Consider the following 24750-nt stretch of genomic DNA (forward strand, 5'->3'; position numbering starts at 1 on the left):
AGCAATTACCTCTTGTGATAGGACATTAGGGTTGCATATGTCTGGTTTGAATGCTAAACGGTTAATGTTGTTTTCTTTCTTTTTGTCAGGTGATATTTTAATTGCTGAAATGATGCTGGCCCCCTCGATGAATCCACATGATGCTGCAGCTCAGATGACTACAGTGAAGTCATACATAGCTTTAATTGCGGACCCTACACCTGCAAGTAGGTTTCTCTCTTTATCTTCACCTTTTTCCTTTTTATTTTTTATTCCTATTCTTTATGAAGGGGGCTGAAAAATTACTGGCTTTGGGTAAAAAAAAAATACAGGAGGATCAGTTAAATATGATTTTATTCAACATAATCCCCTCTCAAATTCGCACTTATTGCAGCAGTCCTTCAGTTTTTTTAAGCCCTGTAAAAGAGCTCGAAAAGTTGGGCCTCCAACCAGGGTTTTTGCAATATCCTTAAAACCAAGAACTTTACAGCAACCCCTTGTATATTATCACTGAGTTTGGTTTCATAATCCATTTACTTGATATTTATTACTACTTCGATCCTTGTAAGTAACCCATCTAAAAGTCATGGGCCTCAAGTGGACATTTCACAATCCTGTACTAACTGGAGTATAAGTTGTAAACTTCATGTAGGAAAAGATATTAGATGTGTGTTGTTGATAGGTTGGTAACATGGTACCTAGAGTGGTATTAAAAGGGTTAACCGCTACACACTGTTCTTAATTGTGTTGTACAGTTGTTCTCATGAGTGAGTTACATCAACTCCACTGTTCAACTGGTGCTTATTTTATCAAACCCAAAAAGACGAAAGGCAAAATCGACCTCTGCAGAATTTGAATCCAGAATGTCGCCAAGCATTTTGCCTGGTGTGCTAAAAATTCTGCCAACTTGCTGTCTTGCAAAAAAAAAAATAAATAAATAAATAATAGAAAAAAACCTACAGTTTTGTAGACCTGTCTGACCTATATCAGTAGGGAAAAAATGGTTCATTAAAATAAAGAAGATAATGGCTGTTATATTGATAATGATGATTCTAACATCCATAATGATAGATAAGTCTTGATCGACAATAATTCTATGAAGTAACATAATTGTGCATTCCTCTTCAACTAATTCCAGAAATGGAAACTGATATGGTGAATTTTAAATGACAAGATTGTGTAGCAGAATGATGACAACTGACTAGTGAATCATCTCCTAGTGATACAGCCATCAGTTTTCCCATTTATTGGTTGAGAACGTTGGTTTAGTATCTTCTAGTTGAGGTTGTTGTGATTATTAGCTGATAAGATCTGACTGCTACTTGCTTCCTTCTCTCATACTAACTACTCTACACTGCTGGATGTATCAAGTGAGAGGGTGGCTCTCTCAATCATTTTAATAAATGCTCCCTAATATCCTGAGCCACCTTGGTTAATGCTCCCCTCTCAGCTGAAGTTTTATGTGGTACTGGCATGGGTGCTTTCACGTGGTACTGGCACAGATGCATTTATGTGGTACTGGCATGGGTGCTTTTATGTGGTACTGGCATGGGCGCTTTCATGTGGTACTAGCACAGATGCTTTTATGAGGTACTGGCACGGGCGCTTTTACGTGGTATTGGCACAGATGCTTTTATGTTGTACTGGCATGGGCGCTTTTATGTGGCACTGTATGGGCACTTTTACGTGGTACTGGCACGGGCACTTTTACGTGGTACTGACACGAGTGCTTTCACGTGGTACTGGCATGGGAGCTTTTATGTGGTACTGGCACGGGAGCTTTCACATGGTACTGGCATGGGTGCTTTCACGTGGTACTGGCATGGGTGCTTTCATGTGGTGCTTGTCTTTGGCACTGACACCCACAAGCCTGCATGACTAGAATCTCTCAGCTGAGAGAGGAACAAAGAAGACATGTATGTATGTATGAAAACCAGCCAACTACTTCATCTCTTACTAATTTGGCAAACACACAAGTCAGAAATGGGACAGAGGGGCTTTTGCAAATATTGAAACCTTGTCTGATGAAGGATGCACTACATAGTATAGATTAACAGCTAGTAACTTCAGACTCGGATCTTGGCAACCCACAAAGACAACACAGAGGGGGAAGATATAGAAACTAAAATATCATGCCAATTAGGAGTAGATTTGGAGAAATTCTAATTGAAGCGTATGTCTGAAGGGTTTTAGTAAGTAGGAAAGAGGAGAGGACCCTGATATTAGTTAAGAGTTAGTGACAGGAAAGGATCCAATCATAAAGTCACAAATTTCATTGAAGTGCAGGCTAGCATAGAAAAACAGACCTTTATTTTGGTTTGATTTTTTCTTCTTATTTATATTTTGTTGAATTTCTCTTATAGTTGTTGAAAAGAAACTAAAAGCTGCTCAAGAACTCAGTGAAAATTTTGAGGTAAGTGATAATGAAAATATTTTAACATAGGGGAGTGGCTGTGTGGTAAGTAGCTTGCTTACCAACCACATGGTTCCGGGTTCAGTCCCAGTGCGTGGCACCTTTGGGCAAGTGTCTTCTACTATATCCTAGTGCTCACCAAAGCTTTGTGAGTGGAGTTGGCAGACAGAAACCGAAAGAAGCCCATCGTATATATGTGTATGTATTTATTTGTGTGTTTGTTTGTCTCCACAACATCGCTTAACAACCGATGCTGGTGTGTTTACATCCCCATAACTTAGCGTTAGAATGTTAGAATAAGTACTAGGCTTACAAAAAATAAGTCCTGGGGTCGATTTTCTCGACTAAAGGCGGTGCTCCAGCATGGCCGCAGTCAAATGACTGAAACAAGTAAAAGAATAGTTTACCTAGCACCTGAGAAATAGCTGTTGTTATGTGAAGGCCTTTGATCATTTCTATGTAATAGCAACAGCATTAAAGTAGGGCCTCTTGTTGCTTTAATCTCCCCAGACAATAGTAATGGGATTTAGAATGATAAAATGTAATTTTCCCAGTCAAAAGTTAAAATTTTTACTGTATTCTTATTGTGGTACTTTCTAATGAAGATTTGTTGTATATTTTGGTCTACCTGAAAAGATACAGTGTTATAAGTTCCAATCTTACTACGCCTCATTTCTGAATTCACTGTATTTAGTTGGTTCATGAATACTATTCCCTTATAATTCATAGCAGAGTTGTTACTGTCAGAAAGAGGTAATAATTAAAATGTCATCTCACCTGTGCTAGTCTAAAAAAATTTTTTTGATGTTTTGAGAAAGTCAGTGTTAACATTATTTTGAAAAAGTCAGTGTTAACATTGTTTTGAAAAAGTCAGTGTTAACATTGTTTTGAAAAAGTCAGTGTTAACAATATTAATTCTTTCGTGACCAATCTGGTTGAATCCGGCTCTGGCTCTGAGTTCAAATGTTTTATTTACATAAGTTTTGAATTAAAATCTTTCACCAAACCTTAGTCAGAATTTATGTTCCTAACACTAGCTGAATGATTAAGTTATTTTACTAAATTCTTTGTTATATTTAAAGTAATTGAAAGAAACACAGAGCATCTCAAATTAAATATAGTAACGAAAGGGTTAATGAAAACAGATATATTTTTCAGCATATAAAAGAGACATGTCTAGAGATAATTTGATTTTGTCCTTGCTGAAGTATTGACAAATGAATTACTAAATATGCCAGATTGTCCATTTATTAATATAGGAAAATATTACTCTCTAGAAATGAAATAATTCTGGCTCATATTCCATCAATGTATTCCCCTTCATCAAAGGATTGTACTCCTCTTTGCAGTAATATACTGCTCTATACAGGATTGTACGACCCATTTTGAGAGTGGCTGAGTTCCTTTCAAGTGTTGGGCCTCACTGAAGCAATGGCCAAGACCTTTGGCATTATGTTGTGCTACAGAAGAAAACCCATCAAGCCAAGCAAAATCGCAGTCGTGGCAGATATCAGTGTCACGCAAATGGCACGTAAAAGCACTCATTACACTCTTGGAGTGGTTGGTGTCAGGAAGGGCATCCAGCTGTAGAAAACCATACCAAATCAAACTGGAGTCTGGTGCAGCCTTCCAGTGTGCCAGCCCAGTCAAACCGTCTAACCCATGCCAGCATGGACAACAGACGTTAAATTATGATTCCTTTACCTAGTGAGTGTCAAGGAGTCAAATTAGCTAATTCACTGACTGACATTCCATGAATGATTTATTCTCTTTCTCTTTATTTCAGAGTATAGTTATTTCTCCACAGTATCCACAATTTTTACAAGATGCTCTTAGAGTATTTCTTAAGATTCTGGATGAAGGGGAGCCACATTTTGTGGCTGAACAGAATATGCAGGTGAGTTATAGTTATGACTCTGTGTGTATGTGTATGCAGACACAAGTGTTTTGTCTGCGTGGGTGTATGGATGTACATATGTGTTTGTGTGTATACATATATATATATATGTACACACACACACACACATGTATATTTATTTTTATATAAAGTTGTATTTACATGTGTATATAGTGTTGTTTAATCTTTGATGGTATATTGACTATGAACTATTTTATGGTGAAAGACACTGCATTGTTGACAAGATTGAAAAGACTGCAGGTAGTCACTTTCTGCTTCAGCCAAACCCTCATTATCTTCAAATTCCACTTAAGGCGGAAGGTGAGAGAAAAGAGGGAGGTGCCAATCTCAAGTGAATTTGCTGAAAGTTGGGTAAAAATAATGAGTTTACTCTTTGCATGTGCACGTAGACTATAGAACAGTTGAAGGAAGCCACTTACTCTCTGTAATCAATGAAGTTCCTTGAGATTCACTTCTGGTAGCTGTCTTCCAACTGGACTTCTTACTCCATTCCTTTGTACATTGTTATTTTCTATAATTGATTCTATGTCACTGCCCCTGCCAACTGTTTTTATAATTTGTTCTTGTAATGTCCACATATTTGTCACCCTTGTGGCAAATTATAATGAGTTATCATTGTAGGGGCAGTGGGCTGGCAGTAATTAAAGCTTTGGACAAAATACCTCGCAGTATTTCTTTTGGCTCTTTATGTTCAGACTTCAAAACCTGCCAAAATCAACTTTGTAGTTCATCATTTCTTTTTCTTTCTTTTTTTTTTTGTGGTGGAGGAGGAATCAATAAAATAAAGTATCACTTAAGTATATTGGAGCAATGGTATCAGCTAACCCAGTCCTTCTAAATTTGAGGCCTTTCGTCTATTCTTGGAAGGATTATTATTGTGATTCTCTGTTATTCTTTTTGCAGCAACTCCGTAAACTGTTGTTGGAAATTATCCACCGAATTCCATGCAACGAGTACCTGAAACGGTACATTCCACAGATCCTTCCTTTGATGTTTAAACTTCTAAAGGTAATTAATCAAACTCATCAATTCTCTCTTCCAGTTCCTATGTGTTTTTGTTCTCTTCTAATTTAAAAAAAAAAACAAGAAAACAAACACTTCTGTTCTGGCTTGTTGCACCCCCCCTCTCTCTCTGGGAGTTTCAGCTGGAAAGGTTTGGTAATTTTGGTAATTCAGAAGTGCATATTCTGGTGATGTAGTGAAAAGTTTGCATACAATTATTGAAAAGCTAATACTATTAACATAATAATATTAATATATTAATTGTCATGTCTTAGAAAGAACTCTTTCGTTATTCTTTTATTTCTTTGTGTAGGTTGAAAATGAAGAGAATGTTCTAGTATGTCTCCGGATAATAATGGAGCTTCATCGCCAATATCGGCCACAGATGAATGAAGAGGTATGTACGATAATCAGTGGGATTAGAAACCTCCCCTTTGTTATACATGGTGTCCACAAAGACTGTGTACATGGAGTAAATAAAATCATAACATAAACAATTAAATATAAGAAATAATAATTTCTTAAAGTATGTGTTAATCCTCTTGTACCCAAACTTTGTGGACACCCTGTAGAGTCATAGTGGATGCAAAGTTAAGGTTCCTCTCCTTACTTCCAAATTACCTGACATTTCTTTGTCAGAACAATGCAAAATTAGTTCGTGACAACATAATGCTGTTAGCGTGAGGAATTATTTAGATGAATGCAAATTGTAAGACAAAGTTCTGTTGAATGGTCATCTAGGCTGTTTGCACACATGCATCATACATTCTACTTTTCACTCTGAGCAAGAGGCCCTTTGTTACCAGCAGAGATAGGAGCTATCTAAACTTTGCCCAGGCTATTCTTATTCTAGCAGCTATGCTCACAGAGCATCCACCCCTGCTACTGACTTGGTGACCTAGGTAACAGAAGCTATCAACTACTTCTAGTTTTTTCCCCTGGCATATGATGGAATCTGTTTTCTGTACATCTTAGGTGTTTATTGCTCCTGAGCATCTGCCACACACAAAAACTATCTTCCCAATTAACCTTCCTTTGATATTACTGCACTTCCTATGTGTCCATAACTTATACTGGGTACATATTATGGAGTTTCTGCAGATCAAGCAGGGCCCATCTACCTGAAGGGTTTGTGATTTGTCTGCCTTCCTACTTACTAAGACTTTGGTTTTAGCTAGGTTCACTCTTAGGCCCTTTGATTCTAGACCTTGCTTCCATACCTGAAACTTCTCTAGCTCTGGTGGCGACTCAGCTATTAGAGCAAGTTCATCAGCATAGAGGAGCTCCCAGGGGCAGCCCATCTTGGTGAATTCCTCTGTTATTACCTGGAAGACTATAATGAATAAGAGGAGGCTGAGGATTGATCCTTAGTGAAGCCCTACTTTTACCCAGAATTCTTCACTATACTTGTTGCCAACCCTCACCTTACTGACAGCATCCCTGTACATGGCTTGTACAGTTCTCACCAGCCACTCATCTATCCCTAGTTTCCACATTGACCACCAGATGAGGGATCGAGGGACCCTGTCAAAGGCTTTATAATAAAATAAATGCATGCAAATTATAAAAATAATTTAAAAAAAAAATATACACTGCAGTATTATTTCTACTTTGTGGATTTTCACCTATTCGGAAGTTTTGGGACGTAACAACCGCTATAGTTGAGGGATTACTGTATATATATATATGAATATTGTGTATGTATGTATATTTATAATTTCAGATTCAAGGGTTTTTGCAGTTCGTGAAGAAGATATATGCTAACTTGCCCAATTACTTGCACAAGATATTTGAACCTCGACAGCAAATAAAAGTGAAAGATATCACAGAGGTGAATGTTGATGTCTATCTTCAGGAGATCTTCACAGTTACCACTATTATGACAGACAAAAAAAATGCTGACAATCAAAGTGTATCTGTAAGTTTACTTAGTTGTTGCACTTCTCATTGTTATTGTTGTTGTTCTCTGTCTCTTTTTTGCATCATTCATATATACCTGTCTCTATGTTATACCAAACCATACTGGTTACATGTTATACTGGAATGCACAAAATGCCTACAGATCTCACCAGAATACTCTGTTGGATTATATTGTCTTGTGTTACAGCAGACTACACTAAATATCTACATTTTACTCCTGACCACACCATGTGGCTACATCCTACACCTGACTGCAATAGATGCTTGCATGTTACATCAGAATACGCTAAATGCCTAAATCTTACACCAGAATACACTAACTGTCTACATGTCACATCAGACTACATTAAATGCCTACATGTTATACCAAACCAAATTACAGATCTTTCTAAAGCGTCTATATTTTATTTGTTTCCAATTTTAGTACAACATAATTCCACGAGCTGTTCTGTCCCTCAAAGTCCTCGCTGAGCTTCCAATTATTGTGGTTCTTATGTACCAAATCTATAAACCCAGTGTTGACTATGATGTCTCAGAACTCATACCTCTCATAATGAACACCATCACTCTTCAGCCTCAAGCCCAGCTTCGGTAAGTTGTTTTTTCCTCCTCAGTTACACCCTGAGATGTCTTGTTCATGTCATGAGTTAGTTCAACTGTAAATCAGGCTCTCTGATCGTCTGTGAATGTTACCTGCGATTGACTGCTGTACTATCCATGGAGGAAGACTTCCTTCATCATCTCAGAACAGAACATTTTATTCTACATTACCTTCAGTTCATATTTATCAGAAAAAATAGGTACCAGATTATTTTGGGATGATGTTACCTGTATTAGACTGGTGTCTTATTCAGGTGGAAGATTTTTCTCTGACTGTTCCCATTGGTTTGACTAGCATTCTCTGTTACTTCTTTAGACTACACAAAATATTCTATATAACAGCTCACATGTATGTCAACAGGAATGAGTACCAGACAATTTGGAGGAAGTAACCTCTTGTAGACTAGTGTCTTATCCAGAGGGTGATTTATTTCTCATTCTGTGTTTTGTTTTCAGGTCAGAACACTTTGTATCTATTCTATATTACTTCAGTTCACCTACTGTAGCTTTCAGGAATATATAATGAATCATCTGGAGGAGTGTACAGTGTTTTATAAAATAGATAACATTTTTTGCCATACATTCCCCCAGGGTTGTAGGATCATTAAATTTAGTACCAGTCAGGTACTGAGGATAGATAACATTGAACCCTTTTCTCTCCTTTTGCAACCTCAAAGTGAAATTAGAAATCTTTGTAATATTCCTTCTATATTAATATTTAATTTTTATTCTACTCCAGCAATAATCCAGCTTTTAACAAAGAAGTGTTTGTGGACTTTATTGGTGCCCAGATCAAGACCCTGTCTTTTCTTGCATATATCATCAAATCTTACCAAGTAATTACAAACAAGCTTTCTTTTCCTTTTCTTTGTTGCATTTCTTTTTACTACATTATTTACATTTGACGGATAATTGTTTTGAAGCTAAACTTATTTTGACCTTCTCTCTGATGTAAAATTTAGCAATCTTCTTGTTTTCTTTACTTTGTTAATCCCTCCATTTCCCCTGTGTTATCTGGGAGCCAAAAATTATTTCTAATTAATTTTACATGGTTTGTATTTGAAAATGTTACTAATAACGGCTCATTTGTTTTATTTAAATACTCATAGGATCAAGTATCCCAGAATTCCCAGCAGTTGGTACAAGGACTGCTTGGTTTGTTTACACTGTGTCCGCCTGAAGTTGCTCATTTACGCAAGGAACTATTGATTGCCGCACGTCACATACTCACCACTGATCTACGCAACAGTAAGTCACCTTTTCTTGGCTTCGTTTCTTTTCCATTTTTTTTTGTGTATCGTAGCAGTTAGCTGATAGAATTTTTATTCACAGACTCCCTCTGTATGCTTGTATGTATGTAAGAACCCTTATCTTGACATATAGTTGTAAAATAAGCATCACCATCATACAAGCTACGTTTGACATTTCCAGTCTTCGGTGTAAAACGTGTCTGGCCATGGGGAAATATCACCCTTCTTGGCAACAGGAAAGGCATACAGTTGTAGAAATTCCGTCTGACTCCATGCAAGCACAGAAAAGTAAACATTAAACTATGGTGATGAGTGTTTGTGTGTACATATGTATATATCTTTGTGTGTGTTTATATGCATCTGTATGTATATATGTATGTGTGTGTGTGTATATATATATATATGTGTGTGTGTGTGTGTGTATATATATATATATATATGCCCGTGTCTAGTTGTGTTATAACTGTTTATTCTTTCTGACACCAACTACCAAAACATTTTACTTTTTGTTTTTCTTCCAGAATTTGTTCCCTGTATTGAAAAAATGTTTCAGGAGAATGTAGTGATCGGCAGTGGTTGGACAGCACAAGAATCTCACAGGTTTGTATAGTTTGGCTTGCTGTAAAAACTTTTCTCATTTCGTACTGTTCAGAGCAGTGGTTCTCAACTGGGATCCACGTGACCCTTGAGAGTCCATATAAGACTTTGCTGTTAAGATTTGTGTGCCATGAACTGATTATTCTTCTACAAGACACAAAATGTTTTAATAATTTTTTTAATACAATTCTTAATAATATTTAATTATAAAAATATGATATTGATGTCTGTGGGAGTCTCACCATCATCATCATCATTTAACAACTGCTTTCCATGCTGGCATGGGTTGGATAGTATAACAGGAGCTGGCTAGACAGAAGACTGCACTAGGCTTCAGTGTTTGTTTTGGCATGATTTTTTATGGCTGGATATCCTTCCTAACATCAGCCACTCCGCGGAGTAGATTGAGTGCTTTTTATATGGCACCAGCATGGGCAAAGTCAGTTTTGTCATGGTTTTTGCAGCTGGATGCCCTCCCAAAGGCCAACCACTTTACAGTGTGGACCAGGAATCAAAAAGGTCCATAGGCAAAAATGGTTGAGAACCGCTGGTTTAGAGAAATGAAGTGCTATGGAATGTAGCACTACTATTAGTGTCTGTTTTTCCCTCTTCTATTTCAAAAGTGATTTATTTTCTCTTTGTAATTTCAGGCCACTTGCTTATAGCACTTTAGCTGACTTGATTCACCACGTGCGCCAAAATCTGCCCCTTAATGATCTCTCTTTGGCGGTGAATGTTTTTGCCAAGAACGTACATGATGAGTCCCTGCCAAGCAGTATACAGACGATGTCCTGCAAACTGCTTCTCAATCTTGTGGAATGCATTCGGACCAAGAGCGATCAAGAGAGTGGCAATGTAAGGCCCCCACTTTTCTTCTCTTTCTCATATAATACACTTTATAATATACAGCTGCAAATGAATAGAACTCTCGTTAACCAGATTATTAAATTTACTTCCTCATGGAACTTATTTTCAACTTGGATTGATTGAGTCATTAAGAGCTGAATGTTGTTGTTTAACCTCAAGTAAGGCTTGACTGAGTAGTTTTATTATCATAGAAATTCTGTTTTAGGCATGCTGTTTCTTGGATTATATTAATTAATGTGTCCTCCTCCTTTTTAAGAAGATAGGAGGTAATTTAAGGGAGATTTGACTGCTATCTCAAGCAGCAAATTTGCATAGTTGTTAGAATATCAGTATTGTCTTAAATTTAAACTTCAGTTTAAATCCTTTAAATACTTAGGATTTTGGTTATGAATAGATCTGAGTTTTTATTTATTTGTAAATTTTAAATAAAGGAAATATAAATTAGAATTGAATTTCCCTTCTCTAGTGGAGACAATTTTTCTGCTTGATACGATTCCTGTACTCTTATGAAGAAACTGGCTGTACATTGTCCTTGATAATGTTTGTAGTAATATGATTCTCCGCAAATCACAACAGTCATCATCATCGTCATTTAATGTCTGCTTTCCATGTTGGCATGGGTTGGACAGTTTGACTGAGGTCTGGCAAGCCGGGAAGCTGCACCAGGCTCCAGTCTGATCTGGCAAGATTTCTACAGCTGGATGCTCTTCCTAATGCCAACCACACTGAGAGTGTAGTGGGTGCTTTTCACATGCCTGCCTTTCATTTTCAGGAATTGGTCTGTATCATCTAATGTTTCTTTGTTGTTTTAAATACAGTAAGTTGTGATTGGAGGAGGGATTCAGCTTGTTATTTCTGGCAGTTTTAGTGACCATGTAGAAAATCTTCAGTAGCTCATGTCAACCTTGTATTGTCATGATGTTTAACTTTTGTTTTTCTTTTTCAAACACAGGGCCGTGAATTGTTTATGAGAATGTTGGAGGTTTTTGTTTTGAAATTTAAAACAATTACCAAAATTCAGCTTCCACAGATCCTCCAGAAATGGTAAGAACATCAGTTTTGCTTACATGCTCCTTTTTCATTCTTTGGGGGTTTTAAATTTCATATAGTGGCAAGCAGGCAAAACCATTAAATTTGCGAGTGTTAGGATTAAATATGTATGCGATCAAGCGTCATCGCATAACTAACATTCAACCGCACTCATATATATTTATGCATGTATGTATATGCCTACATATTCATATGGATGCATGAGATACGTATATATGTGTGGGAGCTATATATTTCTAATCATACCTATTCTATTTGTAGTCGACAGAGTCAGCTGAATGCAGAGAAGTGTGCAGCAGATAGCAATGCCAAACCAGATGTAAAGACTCCAGAAATTACAACAGTTGATGTAAAACCAATTCTTCTGGAAATAAAAGAAAAGGAGGAGAAGGTAGGAGAAATGTGTTTGTCTCTATTGAAGATTGTTTGGAAGGGAGCTATTTATATGCCAATTTAAAAGACTGAGGTATCATGGCAAAGAGCATCGGAAATCTGTGATAAAAATATCTTTGAGATAAAATTTGTCTGTTACTTGTGTCACTGAGGACAGCAGTAGATCTCCTCTATTTCCCATACAATGTTATCTGTATAACTAAAATGTCTATACACTCCACCTATACAACTTTCCAGGCAGTTTGGCATCAACATTCATCATTCACGCATATTGTTTATCCACCTCTTGGTATCCATCATGCTCCCACCTCTATCCTCTCTAGTGTTGGTGCCATAGTACAAGGCATGCAGTTAGGTGTTGTCAAAGATACAAGAACCTCCTTAATGCTGATATCACAAATATAAAAAAAAAAACTCATTCTACACTTGTAGCAGCTGGAATATTCCAAACCGCATGTTTGGTTTCAGTGATGACTGAGTCTAATGTACTTCCAGCTGATGGATACATACATGTACACACATACACATGTACACACATACACATGTACATGTATTCGTGTATGCATACAGACAGTGCCCCCCCCACCTGGCTCCTGTACTGGTGGCAAGTAAAAAGTACCATTCATATGTGGTCAATGCCAGTGCTGGCTCCTGTGCTGGTGGCACGTAAAAAGCACCCATTACACTCTTGGAGCAGTTGGTGTTAGGAAGGGCATCTAGCTGTAGAAATATTGCAAGATCAGATTGGCGCCTGGTGCAGCCTACTGACTTGCCAGACCTCAGTCAAACCGTCCAACCCATGCCAGCATGGAAAACAGGCATTAAATGATGATGATTATATATATACATACATGTATATCATCATCATCATTTAACGTCCATTGTCCATGCTGGCATGGGTTAGATGGTTCGATCGGGGCTGCACAAGACACCAGTCTGATTTGGCATGGATTCTACAGCTGGATGCCCTTCGTAACGCCAACCACTCTGAGAGTGTTGCAGGTGCTTTTTACATGCCACCAGCATGGATGCCATTGACCTGACACAAGCATCAGCCATATATATCATCATCATCATCATTTAATGTCCATTGCCTGTGCTGGCATGGGTTGGACAGTTTGACCAGGGCTGGTATACTGGAAGGCTGCACCAGACTCCAGTCTGATTTAGCATGGTTTTCTATGGCTGGATGCCCTTCCTAATGCCAACCACTCTGCTATCTGAAATGATCCTTGACCAACTAATGCTAGCAGGGAAAAACTACTCTTAAATGAATATAGAATAGCATTTGAAAGTAAACCAAGTACACTGGCCCTGTTTAATACCACCACTTCCAGGGTTTACTCCGTTACAATATTCAGACAAAATCTTCAGTTTCCTTCTAACCGTGTTTTGTCAGTAGATGTTTAGCCTTATCTTCAGCAGTATCAGGCTCGCTGGCATATGATGGTCTGAAAATGTCATATGCACTAGCTTCTCCCAACATGACCAACTTATTGTAAAACAATAACAAGAAACATTTTAGTGATTGTGCTGTTTATCATCACTCATTGTGTCTTTCTTTTCTCTCTTACAGACTGCTCGGTTTGGAGTGTCCGCAACTCCGTACACAACATATTCTGTGGCGGACTGCCGAAGCCTTGTGAAGACGTTAGTGTGTGGCGTGAAGACTATAACCTGGGGTTTAATAGCATGTAAAGGAGGGCCAGATTTAAACAAACAGTTCCTGCCTAAAGAGATATTAGTTTTCATCCGCCTCGTGCGCTATGCATTACAGGCTCTGGATATTTATACAGTGAATCTCTCGTCTACAGGACAGGCCATGGTCAGACCTGCTGTGTAAGTTATCATTTCAGGCATTTGGCCATCTTCGTTGTTTTTCTCTCTCTCTCTCTCTCTCTTTCAATTTTATTTTTTCGCTATTAGAATGTCATACGTGCACTCCTTGTACATTTGACAGACATATACATACGCATTTCCACATGCATTGGCTCAGTCATTTATGCTTCATTTGTAAAGGCGCGTGGCTTAGTGGTTAGGGTATTCGGCTCGCAATCATAAGGTCATGAGTTCAATTCCTGGCAGCACATTGTGTCCTTGAGCAAGACACTTTATTTCACATCGCTCCACACCACTCAACTGACAAAAACGAGTTGTCCCTGTATTTCAAAGGGCCGGCCTTTGTCACATTCTGTGTCACGCTGAATCTCCCTGAGAACTACGCTAAGGGTACGTGTGTCTGTGGAGTACTCAGCCACTTGAATGTTAATTTCATGAGCAGGCTGTTTTGTTGGTCAGATCAACTGGAATCCTTGTTGATATTAACTGACGGAGTAGTGCCAGTTTGTTACACTCACTCGTACACATACACTCTGTCACATACACAGTCAAGATTATCCCACTTTTCTTTATTCCGTGTTTGTAAGTTTTTTACTTCAGTTCTTCCCTGTTCTCAGCAATGTCTCCTTTTTTTACAGAGGTCAAAGTGTCAGGACAAAAGAAGAGAAAGAAGTACTTGAACACTTTGCTGGTGTGGTAAGTAATATAACTTATGCATACACAGTAATCCCTTGCCATGTTGCGGTTCACCGATCGCGGTTTATTATTTAAGCTTACATCAATTCCTCCGTGGTGTTGTTTTGTATTTATAATAAGATAAGATAAATATATACAAATTATAAAAATAATTTTAAAAAAATACAGTACAGTACTGTTTCTACTTTGCGGATTTTCACCTATTGCGGGGTATTTTGGAATGTAACACTCACGATAGTCGAAGGATTACTGTATACATACACACACATACACGCATGCAATAATAGCTACTATACCTGTCGCTGTGAAGGCACATGGCTCTGATTACAGGGTCAGGCTTACAATCATGTGGTAGTGAGTTTGGTTCCTGGACAGGGCTGTGTGTTGTGTTCTTGAGCAAGACACTTTATTTCATGTTGCGCCAGTTCACTCAGCTGTAGAAATGAATTGCGATATCACTGGTGCCAAGCTGTATCGGCCTTTGCCTTTCCCTTGGACAGCATCAGTGGCACGAAGAGGGGAGGCTGGTATGCATGGGTGACTGCTCGTCTTCCACAAACCACCTTTCCTGGATTTGTGCCTCAGAGTGGAACTTTCTAGGGACAATCCCATGGTCATTCATGACTGAAAGGACTCTTGTTCCCTCTCTCTGAAGCTTTTCTCTCTTTTTATTGCTGTCCTCAAGTATTTGTACTTTTTCTTTGCAGTTTACAATGATGAATCCACAGACATTCAAAGAAATCTTTTCTATCACAATAGAGGTGAGGACCATTATCATTTTTATTTTTTTTTGTTTTAATTTTGATTTTCACTTCCCATTGATTCTCTTTGGTTTTGCTGTTTAGCCCTGAGTTAACCCTGATTGAGAAACTATGATCAAAGGTGTTCTAGATGTGGCCATCCTGTCTTTTTATATATCCGGGATTACATTATCCAATGTTTCTCTCTTCATTTAAGACGACAGAATGTTAGTGGAGGAAGTTTGGCTGCTACTTCTAGCACGTTGAGTGATTGCATAGAAACTTTCATGTTGAAAAGATTCTACATTGCCTTCAGATATAAAACCAGATCTCAGTTTTCTTGAGGATCTCTCCTGGTAAACACACATCCTCTACATAGCAAAGACTGCATTTCAGAAACTAGTCCTTCTCTTCAGAACCTGGAAACACTAAAACCCTCTGCAACTACTAACTCTTTCTGAAGGTAATGTGAGAACCACTGTGGAGTACTGCTCCCACATCTGGACAGTACAGCACTGTCCAAGACGCGAGAATGCATTCAAAGAAAGATCACCTGACTGGTTGACATAAAACCCATCACCAACACACTCCAACTTTTCTCCATCCGACTCATTGTCTCTTCTCTCTGCTTTTTCTGTCACTGCTACTACACTGGCTTCCATTTCTTGAAGCTGAATGATGTCCTGTCACCCTAACTGAACCACTCCTGATTCACTCATCTCTTTTCCTTTTCTGCCATATTGTGTTCACCTTTCCATGCTCCTCATTAACCAATATTCTGTTGTACTTTCTTCCCAGAAAGCAACCATTGGAACTTCCTCTCTGTACATGTTTTCTCTTACAGTCATTGACTTGCAGCTGTTCAAGACAAACATCCATATCAACCTACACCAGTCATGGTCCCTTTCTCTAACCCAAACCAATAAAAAATGCAGGATAGCCATGCAGTACATACCCATCTCCTTGTCACCACCGCCCCCTAATTACTGGAGTAGTAGTTCCATAACATTGTTAGTTAAATGAACTCCCAATCTTTCAGTTGGTTGTCTGACATTCTATCAACTCAGCCATCTGAAACTGCCACAATCATGTGACCACCATGTGACCCTACCGACATATGAGTTACAAAGGAGCTTCTTTATGATCACTCCACACTCTACTATCTTAAAAGGGTAAAGGGATCTTAGGTGATGGGCGTGGTCAATGCTAGAATGGTTTCCCCCCCTTTTTCAAATACACTCTCACTCATTTGATGGGGCTTTTTCCTTTTCCTTTCTGTACTTTGTCTTTTAAGTCATTTGGCAACCTCACTGGGGCTGTTGTCATGTAAAAAAATATCCAATACATTCTATAAAGTGGTTGACATTAAGAAAGAGCATCTGGCTGTAGAAGCTATACCAAATCTGACATTGGGACCAGACACGGCTCAGCAGCTTGTTAGACTCTGTCAAACTGTTCAAATCATGCCCGCATGGAAAACAAATGATGATGATGTCTGCTGGATCAGTTGATATGGAGGGAAACACCAACAGTAGGTATATAGAAACAGTCTGGATCAATCTTTTGAGTACACTGTACAGTTTTCTACCAGATGGAACCATCATGTTTTTGGAGCATTGTCCTAATAACACTCATGTTTCTATTCCCTTTACACTTCATTCATGTATTTCATTTTATATTTCCAGTACATGGTTGACCGTATCCATAACAATTATGCACTCCAGGTAAGATATTCATTGTAAATCTTGTGTGTGTGTGTGTGTACTGAAGTTGTTTTAACCCTTGGCATTTAAACCAGCCATGTCTGGTTAAAATATTCTGCTTGTTTGACGATCAAATTGGATAGATTCAGCCTCTCACACCTACCTTACAATATCATTTGAAAAATAAACAATCACATTATTGAAATCTAACTTCAAGTTATTGTAAGATAAAGCCATTTCCACTTAAAAACTGTGAAATTTTCAGTATGTGGTGTTTTTCAATGTTTGAAGTGGAGATTGATTTACTGTTATGGCTTCAGCAAGTAGTGATTCTGGCTTTGTCCTCAAAGAGTTACAAGAATGTAGAAGAAAGTAATAATAACTTGTCTTTGGATAAATCAGATATGGATGTTTCTGAATTTTCATCTAATGAGGAAGAGTATTTTGATAGCTAAAATGATGCTTTTCAGGACATCATTCAAAACATTATGGCAACATGGTTAAACACTACAACACCAGGGCACCTTCCTGATTTTATTGAAAATGCATAATTGTAAATAATCGGTATTGGTTTTAAACATCTGCTGACAATATTTCAAGTCTGCTTGTAAGAAATTTACAAAGTTACAAACATTGTTGACACCCTCTGTCTTGAGTATGATTAATTCAAGACAATGTGAATAAATAAGCATTACATTACATGACTAGTGACTGAGACCTTTGGCGATATGCTGTACCTGAGAAGACCCATCAAGCCAAGTGAAATCGTATTTGTGACTGATGCTGGCATCATATAACTGGCACCATTTGAGTGTTGGGCCTCATGGAGGCAATGTGGCCAATGCCAGTGGCACTTACAAACATCCATTACACTCTTGGACTGGTTGGAGTTGAGAAGGGCATCCAGCGATAGAAACCATGCCAAATCAGACTGGAGTCTAGTGCAGCTCCTCAGCTTTCTAGCCCTGGCCAAACCATCCAACTCATGCCAGCATGGACAATGGATGTTAAATGATGATGATGATGATGATGATGATGATTTAACAGAGTAATCTAAATACTAAGGGCTTAACAGATCTTCTGGGATATTATCTTCTCATCTATAACAAATTGACCTCTGACAGGCAAAGAACTCGTGAAAATCCACAAGAGAAGAGAGAATCCTTTGTGATGTTGAGGAAGTATGAAGACAATTGTGACTGTTAGACTGTGAAGTTGAACCTTTTGGTGTTTGTGACATGACTGGTCATTGGTGAAGGAGACCAGTTATTGAGGAGTGGGTGTATGTTGGCGTAGGCTTCTATGATTTCTGTGTGTTGTCACACAAGAATTACTGTAACCCCGCAGTTCAACAACATACGAACACTCAAAGCAAGAATACAAACACTTCAATATGGAAATGGGTGGGGAGAATAATTGGTCAATCAGACATTGGAGGAAGTGCAACTAGGTTGTCAGAGAAAGATAAACATCCAAAATGGATTCTTCAAGCAAGAAGACTGATGAGAGATAAGATATGTTTTCTGTGCTGGTTTGTGTTGCTGTGTTTATTTCTGTATGTTGGTGTATTTTCTTAGTGTGTGTATATGTCCCTGAATGCAAATGTGTAAGTGTATATGCATTGCTGAGTAGTAAGTGTGTGTTAATGTACAGATGAGACTGTATTTAGTATGTGTGTGTGCTTATGACTGCAAATGTGTTTGTGTGTATGCATGTGTGTTCCTGAGTGCAAATGTATTTGTGTCTTTGTATGTATTCGTATACCAGGATGTGTTTCTGTGCAAGTTTGTCTGCTTGTATATGAATGTATTAACTTCCCTCTACATTATTCTTCTCTCTATCTTCATTGTCTCTGAGAAAATAACCCTAGAAATCTATTGTTATACTTCCAGATCATAGCCAACAGTTTCCTGGCTAATAACACCACCTCAGCAACATTTGCTACCATTTTGGTGGAATTTCTGCTTGCTAGAATGGAAGAAATGGGATGTAAGTACTTTTCTTTCTCCTTTCACACTCTCTCCACCCCCGTTGCATATACATGCATACACACACACATACACCTCTTCCTCTTCAAAACAACACCATCTTCTTTGTTAAAATGATTACTTCACTGCTATTGTATATTGTTTTTGTTTTTGAGGCATGAAAGCTGCAACTTCCCATATTCTGTCTTCCTCCCACTTCCACACTCTTTATCTATTTAATGCTACATTCTGTAATTTGTTGAAATTGTTTTCCAGCTTCAAATACTGAAAGATCAAATCTGTATCTGAAATTATTTAAATTGGTGTTTGGATCAGTATCTTTGTTTGCAGCTGAAAATGAGCAAATGCTGAAGGTATGTTGCATATTCAAATACTGAAGATATATTATATATTCAAATGCTTGTTGTTAAGAGGGTAATGAATTGGCAGAGTCATTAGAGTCTTTGAATAGATTGGCAGAGTCATTGGTTGGATTCAACAATGTCAGTAGAGTCAATGGATGAATGTGGCAGAGTCAGTAGAGTTGATGGATGGAATACCACACTGTAATTTGTTCCAACTTTCTGTATTCTGAGTTCAAATCCAGCTGAAGTGCGAGGAGTGAAGAAGGTAATGATAGATTAGAATTAGACAGGATTGGCTGGAGGTGGTAATATTAATTTGTCCCAATTATTAATATGTTCTTTTTTTTTCTTCTTTTTTTGTCAGCCTCACCTACATACCATCGTCAACAGAATTGGCTGGAGGTGGTAATATTAATTTGTCCCAATTATTAATGTTCTTTTTTTTTCTTCTTTTTTTGTCAGCCTCACCTACATACCATCGTCAACCGTTCCATGTCACTGGCGATGACTGCAAAAGAACCATACAACTATTTCCTCCTGTTACGGACTCTGTTCCGCTCTATTGGAGGAGGAAGTCATGACATGCTTTATCAAGAGTTTCTGCCATTATTGCCAAATTTGCTTCAAGGTAAGTGAATGTTGTTATTTAATCCCAAATCAATCCTGATTCAACAAATATGCTCTGAGATATTCCATGTGTGAGCATTATATCATGCAGTAGTATGTGATATCCTTGATACTGTATGATATTCTTGATTTTGTTGATATCATATGATATGAGCATGTCTTTTCTTGTCTTTTAGGTTTGAACAGTCTCCAAAGTGGCTTACATAAACAGCATATCAAAGACTTGTTTGTTGAGCTGTGCCTAACAGTACCCGTACGACTCAGTTCTTTATTGCCATATCTACCCATGCTCATGGATCCTTTAGTATCAGCTTTAAATGGATCACAGACCTTAGTTAGTCAGGCAAGTAGTTCAGATTTTACTCTCTGTTGGTTTGCTTTCTAAAATTGTTCCTGACTGACATTAATATTATAAAAACTTCAAAAAAAAAAAAAAGAAATGTAAATATCTTTTTAGTACAAAGAAGGGCATGTTTAAGGGCTAATGTCATTGCCTGCTTTTACATAGTTAAATGGATGAGAGATAAACCTAAGTTTAGGGCATTGCTCTATCACAGATAACATTTCCAGGTGATTTGGTGTCATTTAATGTGCTAGAAATAGCAGTTAGATTTCACTCACATCACTCACTCTACTGTCTTAAGGAGAATATGTTAGATTATGTAGTCACAATTATCCCTAAAATGACAGGATATTCATGGTTGGGACACTTTTGATCAGAAGTCAACTGGGATTAGTAAACAACAATGTGAACAGAACCAATATTTTCTGCTAATGTTACTTGTAATAAATATTATGATCCAAGGAGAGGTTTATCCCTCAGCTCCTAAATCAGAACGAAGCAGAAACTGGGTAATATTTAGAACTTTTTTTTTTTTTTAACATTGTGAGAAGATTCCACTGTAAAAGAATGTGTGGCTGTTATGCTTTTCTGCAACATTTGCTGAAGCTCTACTAGACTAGAGACTGATGTATGTATGGCATTTGTATAAGCATTGTGAAATGTTTGTCCCTTATGCTATACTCTGTGTGTGTATGTTGTAATATGTAATCATGAAATTATTTTTACTGTTTTGATTTCAGGGTCTTCGTACATTGGAGTTGTGTGTTGACAACTTACAGCCAGAATTTCTATATGAACATATTCAACCAGTCCGTGCTGAATTGATGCAGGTCAGATTCGAGATATTTCTTTTACTTTTCCCTGCTACATCCCATCTTGATAATCTATTAGAGATGCCATTACGGTGTGGCTTTCATTGATTATTTTTATCTTTTTATAGAAGATGGACGGAGTTAGTTTCATGGTCAGTGGTGTAGGGAATGGTGGTCAGTGGTGCTGGTTGTGGTATTGGTGATGGCAGCAGCTGATGTTCCAATCAAACCCAAGAGGCTGTGTTTCCATTGGTTTTTCAGACTATTGATATTACAATACCTTACACAAGTGCCATCATTTTCTTTTTTTATTGTGGGATTTGAACTGAAAATGTATAGAATCAGATACCACAAGGGATTCTGTCCAACATTTCAATCTCGCCAGTCCACTGCTCTGGATCAATACATTTTTATCAACCTTAATAGGTGCACATGTGGCTGTGTGGTAAGAAGTTTACTTCCCAGCCACATGGCTTCAAGTTTAGTCCCACTGCATGGCACCTTCAGCAAGTATCTTCCACTATAGACGAACTGACCAAAGCCTTGTGGGTGGATTTGGAAACTGAGAGAAGCTTGTCATATAAATATGTGTGTGTGTGTTACTGCTGCCTTGTCTTGGCTTCATGTGATAGTTGTAAACGAGTGTGATCATTGTGCAAACGGTATCCCCTGTTTCCAGTCTTCCATGAAAACATGTCTGGTCATGGGGAAATAAATATTACCTTACTTAGAAACAGGTGAGGGTTGGCAACAGGAAGGGCATCCGGCTGTAGAAAATCCGCCTCAACAACTTCCGTTCAACTCATGCAAACATGGAAAGGTGAATGTAAAATGATGATAATAATGATGGTGATGATGATGAATATATCCTGTGTCGAGCAAAGTAAAGGGTGAGGAAGGGAATTAGATATGAAAGCGGCAAGTCGGGAGTTCAAGTCTTGTTTGGTTGGATTGTATAATTTTGTTACCTTTTTTTTCTCTAGGCATTGTGGCGTACTTTAAGAAATCCATCAGACAGCATTGCTCTTGTTGCCTTCCGCCTTCTGGGAAAGTTTGGTGGAGGTAACCGAAAAATGGTTAGAGAGCCTCAGCAAGTAAGTTTAGCATAAATTATAATAGCTTGTGTATGTGTTTAGCATAAATTATATTGCTTGTGTGTGTGTTTAAATTTGCATAAAATATATTAGCTTGTGTGTATGTGTAAGTTATTGAATGTAGACTCATCTTCTTTGCTTGTGTGTAAATTAACATAAATTATAAAGTGTGTGTGTGTGTTTGTTTCAAAGTGAATTTTCAGCTTCTTTTCCTCTTTATTTTCCTTGTGGTTGTATTTATTTATCTTTCTTCTTTTTCAGCTCAACTATAATGAAAAAGAAACAGTTGGTCCCTGTGTTGTACTTCAGTTCCAAGATTGTAAGATCCCTATTAATTTACCAGTAGAGAAAGTAAGTACATTTCAGTGCTTGTAAAGTAGTTGTGTATGTGTGTATTGGTGAGTGAGTCTTTATCAGTCGGTCCAGTTACTGGATTCCCACAGTGTTATACAGTGACAGAGCTTACAACGTTGTCCATGAACAAGTACAGCTGAGTGAACCAGAGCAATGTGAAATGAAGTGCTCAAGAATAGAATGTGCTGCTTGGTCCAAGGATCAAAACCATGACTTTGCAATTATGGGTACAAAACCTTAACAGCTGGGCCACACTACTACATTTAATTGAAAATATCTGGAGCTGAAAAGAATTGACTTTACAGAAGAACTTCAATTGAAATGACTATCTTTTTTTTAATTTTTTTTTTTTATCTATAAGTGTTGGTAGTGGTGATGATGATGATAGTGGTGGAAGAGTTAGGATATAGCAGTAACTGATCTCCCTACATCCTCCCTACTTACATTATTGTTTAGCTCCAGGTCAGTGCTCATTGGGCAGACATGTGTCAAAGTGTTCTCGTTATGACCATTCTTGTTTATCTTAAAGGTATATTGGTTGTCACGGTAGCGTCGTCTGAATGAGTCATTGTGATAGCATTGATGTTTTACTGCCACCATGACAACCATATAGGAGTCAACAGAGAGGAGTCACAACTGTATGAAATCTCCAGGCGGTTTTTAGCTGAAAAGTGTTGGCAGAAGGGCACCCAGAGGTCATGACCTGAAGGTGGCCCAGCCCCCTTAAGGGTGTAAGAAGTTAAAGGCAGAAATACTTGCCTGAAGAGTGTTTCTCCTCTGAAGTCAGCTCTCTTGAGGGTTTCTTACCACTAAAACTACATTACTGAATGGATTCATCATTGTTTTAAAGACATAGTGATTTGGTTGCCCTTTCTAGCAGTCAAGTGACTATGTAGATGTTCTCTACTTTCATTTAACCCTTTTAATACCAACCCAGCTAAAACCATCTCTGGCTCTGTAGTACAAATGTCTTGTTTTCAAAAATTCTGAATTAAAATCTTCCATCAAACCTTAGTCACAATTTCTGTTCCTAACACTAGCTGAATGATAACTAAGTTATTTTACTAAATTCTTTGTTGTATTTAAAATTAATTGAACGAAATACAGAGCATCTCAAAAGAAATATGGTAACAAAAAGGTTAAGGGCGTGTTTAGAGCAAGTTTTCAGAGATATGGAATTCTTGTTTAAGCCACACCCGACATAAATTTGTTAGATTTTTTCCTCTTTGTGAATAAAAGAAACTTTGCAAAGTTCATATCTGACATACATTATATTTCTCTCAGCAAAAAAGCAATAAACTGTGTATCGTACTTCTCTGAGAATGTTTGTAGAAAAACTGGGGTGGAGTGAATGTGATTGTGAAAGAAAATGGAATTGTGTGTGAGTGGTACAATGTTACTTGATGTTTGTCAGTGTGTGTTAGGTACATGCATTTTGGAGAGAGAGAGAGAGAGAGAGAGAGAGGGTGCAAGATAATCATTCATTGTTTGGACATAAATCCAAAGCAAACTGTAATGATATTATATTTTCTTTTCATTCTGTTCTATTACACAGGCCATTGACACTGCTTTGTCCAACCTGAAATGTAGTACAACAAATGCTTTTGTTTTGCGACAGTCTTGGGAACTGATTCGCTGTTTCTTGGTATCAGCCATGAGTCTGGATGACAGCCGCCAATCTCTTCAGCATCTCTTCTCACACAACAGGTCAGTATACCTGGTGCACAGATCCATTTGTTAGTAAACTCTTCAGAAGTAGGTAGGTTGGGTGACCAAGATGTTTGTAGGGCCTCTCTGACTGCTGAAACAACCTAAGCATTTGTAAGTCGACACCAACAAGAAAAACATGACTGGATGAACAAATTTGCTTCAAATATTGGCAACAGAGTGAAGAACTCTTCACTAAGGTACCCAATAAAAGATGGTAGTGTTGTTAAACCAAGCAGTATGCTAGGCCTACTGTCTAATGTAGGCACCAAATGACCAGGTGTTTGTGTTAAATAGGGTGGTATGTTAGACCTATTTTATATATATTAGTCAGTGAGGAAGAAACAGGAGTAGGCCCATCCAGTGTGGTGAGATTAATATCATATATAGTTGATGCAAACATCTACAGATCAAAGATCTGCATGACCAGGACTAAGAGATATGCAACGACATGCATATATATATATCTATATATATATATATATATATATATATATATACACACACACACACA

At 37.8% G+C, this 24750-nt stretch overlaps 1 protein-coding gene across 1 annotated transcript in view; it reads left to right on the top strand.

Moving 5' to 3' along the window:
- Window positions 1-24750, top strand: part of LOC106869568 (transformation/transcription domain-associated protein) — a 103165-nt gene that overhangs the window by 2855 nt on the left and 75560 nt on the right. Inside the window, exons 2-26 of the mRNA XM_052970942.1 lie at window positions 90-206; window positions 2343-2392; window positions 4179-4289; window positions 5214-5318; window positions 5626-5709; window positions 7036-7230; window positions 7657-7823; window positions 8572-8668; window positions 8942-9080; window positions 9604-9682; window positions 10330-10534; window positions 11499-11590; window positions 11858-11987; window positions 13566-13828; window positions 14467-14524; window positions 15232-15285; window positions 16950-16988; window positions 18860-18956; window positions 19211-19308; window positions 19762-19927; window positions 20103-20269; window positions 21010-21099; window positions 22065-22175; window positions 22437-22526; window positions 24085-24265. Coding sequence (XP_052826902.1) covers window positions 110-206; window positions 2343-2392; window positions 4179-4289; window positions 5214-5318; window positions 5626-5709; window positions 7036-7230; window positions 7657-7823; window positions 8572-8668; window positions 8942-9080; window positions 9604-9682; window positions 10330-10534; window positions 11499-11590; window positions 11858-11987; window positions 13566-13828; window positions 14467-14524; window positions 15232-15285; window positions 16950-16988; window positions 18860-18956; window positions 19211-19308; window positions 19762-19927; window positions 20103-20269; window positions 21010-21099; window positions 22065-22175; window positions 22437-22526; window positions 24085-24265 — 2965 coding nt within the window. The 5' untranslated portion in view covers window positions 90-109. The remainder of the gene's footprint in view (window positions 1-89; window positions 207-2342; window positions 2393-4178; window positions 4290-5213; window positions 5319-5625; window positions 5710-7035; window positions 7231-7656; window positions 7824-8571; window positions 8669-8941; window positions 9081-9603; window positions 9683-10329; window positions 10535-11498; window positions 11591-11857; window positions 11988-13565; window positions 13829-14466; window positions 14525-15231; window positions 15286-16949; window positions 16989-18859; window positions 18957-19210; window positions 19309-19761; window positions 19928-20102; window positions 20270-21009; window positions 21100-22064; window positions 22176-22436; window positions 22527-24084; window positions 24266-24750) is intronic.

The sequence above is a fragment of the Octopus bimaculoides genome, chromosome 9 (assembly GCF_001194135.2).
Source record: "Octopus bimaculoides isolate UCB-OBI-ISO-001 chromosome 9, ASM119413v2, whole genome shotgun sequence".
NCBI lineage: Eukaryota > Metazoa > Mollusca > Cephalopoda > Octopoda > Octopodidae > Octopus > Octopus bimaculoides.